Source organism: Diaphorina citri, unplaced genomic scaffold (genome assembly GCF_000475195.1).
Source record: "Diaphorina citri unplaced genomic scaffold, Diaci psyllid genome assembly version 1.1 scaffold7209, whole genome shotgun sequence".
NCBI lineage: Eukaryota > Metazoa > Arthropoda > Insecta > Hemiptera > Psyllidae > Diaphorina > Diaphorina citri.
The window spans coordinates 9,857-11,397 of NW_007384585.1; the positions used below are offsets into that span (position 1 = coordinate 9,857).

General features: G+C 35.3%; 1 protein-coding gene across 1 annotated transcript in view; it reads right to left on the reverse strand.

Annotated features, from left to right (window-relative positions):
- Positions 1–1,535, reverse strand: part of LOC103522172 (copper transport protein ATOX1) — a 10,113-nt gene extending 8,578 nt beyond the window's left edge. Inside the window, exon 1 of the mRNA XM_017448965.2 lies at positions 1,412–1,535. Coding sequence (XP_017304454.1) covers positions 1,412–1,422 — 11 coding nt within the window. The 5' untranslated portion in view covers positions 1,423–1,535. The remainder of the gene's footprint in view (positions 1–1,411) is intronic.
- Positions 1,536–1,541: the final 6 nt, after the last annotated feature.

Consider the following 1,541-nt stretch of genomic DNA (forward strand, 5'->3'; position numbering starts at 1 on the left):
CTGAAAACTAGAAACTTTTCAGCAAGGGCTGGAAATACTCAAGGGGAGACACTGGGGACTTTCAGGACTTGACTTGCGCTTGCCGTTTGACCTATGCTTAATTCTGTATTTACTATGATATCCTAGTTTCTACCATTTTCGTTGCATATGCGTTGGCCTATCATAATCCTTGTCACAACAGGTCTACCGGGAAGTCGACTTTTAATTATGATCTTAAGGGCACGATTTTGATTTTAATAATGATTTTTAAACTTTTTTCAATAAAAAAATAGTATTGATTTTAGTGAGTTATTGCTGCGCCTGGCGCTTTCAAGTTTTGTTAGAATTCATAAAACCCAGGGGTACCGTTCAAATTCCGTTGGCAGCTCGCACCAAACCATTAACCTGCCCCACCCTGCAGGACCCTGGATGAAGAGTGCTGCACTCACAACCGGAAAAGGGGTCGTCTCTTTACATACCGGTCTTTCATCGAAACGGTGAACTATACGTGAAACCTAAAAAAACTGTCTTCAATTATTCAATTAACGAATTCAAAATTTGAAACTAGTGAAACTTCAAAATTAAAACTAGGTGAGAAAGTGGTGAAACCTACAAAAGGAAATTGCAAAAGCCTACATTTCGTGAAATGAGGTTCAACGAAATTGAATTTTTATTGCTAGTTCTAAAAAATATTTTCAGCTAGGTATTATAGGTAATTAAAATCCATCAAAATAATAAATGTTTTTAATTAATTAATTAAATTTAATTTAATTAATTTAATAAAGCATTTATTTGTACAATCTACGTTTGCCTTGTTTTACAATTTTACATGGAAATTCTGGACCAAATTACTCAATACAGAATTACAAACACTGTTATTAAAAAAAAAATAATATTAAAAAAAAATTACTGTCAAAAAAATAAATAAATAAAGAGGCAATAGATCAAACTCAATTGAAGTTCTTGTTCTTGTTGCAAGGTGAACGGTTGATTGAAATGAACTTACCGTTCAGAAAGAACAGTTCCGTTCAGGAACGAACTTTTTCAAAGAACAAGTTCCTACAGTTCGTTCGTACGTTCTTTTCCCATCTCTACCACATTGGGCATGGTTGGTATCTGGTATCTGGAGGAGTGACCATACATCTTGAACATGACCACAATCATGAATCATGCAAAACTGATGGTTATTTTAGGGTACACAGCTTCTTAAGAACTGAAGAAATTCAGGGTCCCCCTGAATATTTAGAGGCTGTGTTGGTGCAATGGACACCAGTGCCATTGGTTTCCATTGAACTTAATTTCCAAAAAATCCAAACTGAACTTTCTGAGTAAAAAGAACTTGATCAAGTTTGTTAAAAACATCTCTAACCTTAAGTAAGACCCAGGCCCAAGTTTGTGGGCAAGTGAGAACATATTTAGGTTGTATACTTACTCATCTTCCATGGAAATGGAATCATCCAAGTCGTCCAATATCTCACTCAAAATAAGTTCCTTCCAAGCTTCTCTTTCATTTGGCTGTGTTTCACTCAGTTCCAATACACAAAATGACTGCAGACCTCTAT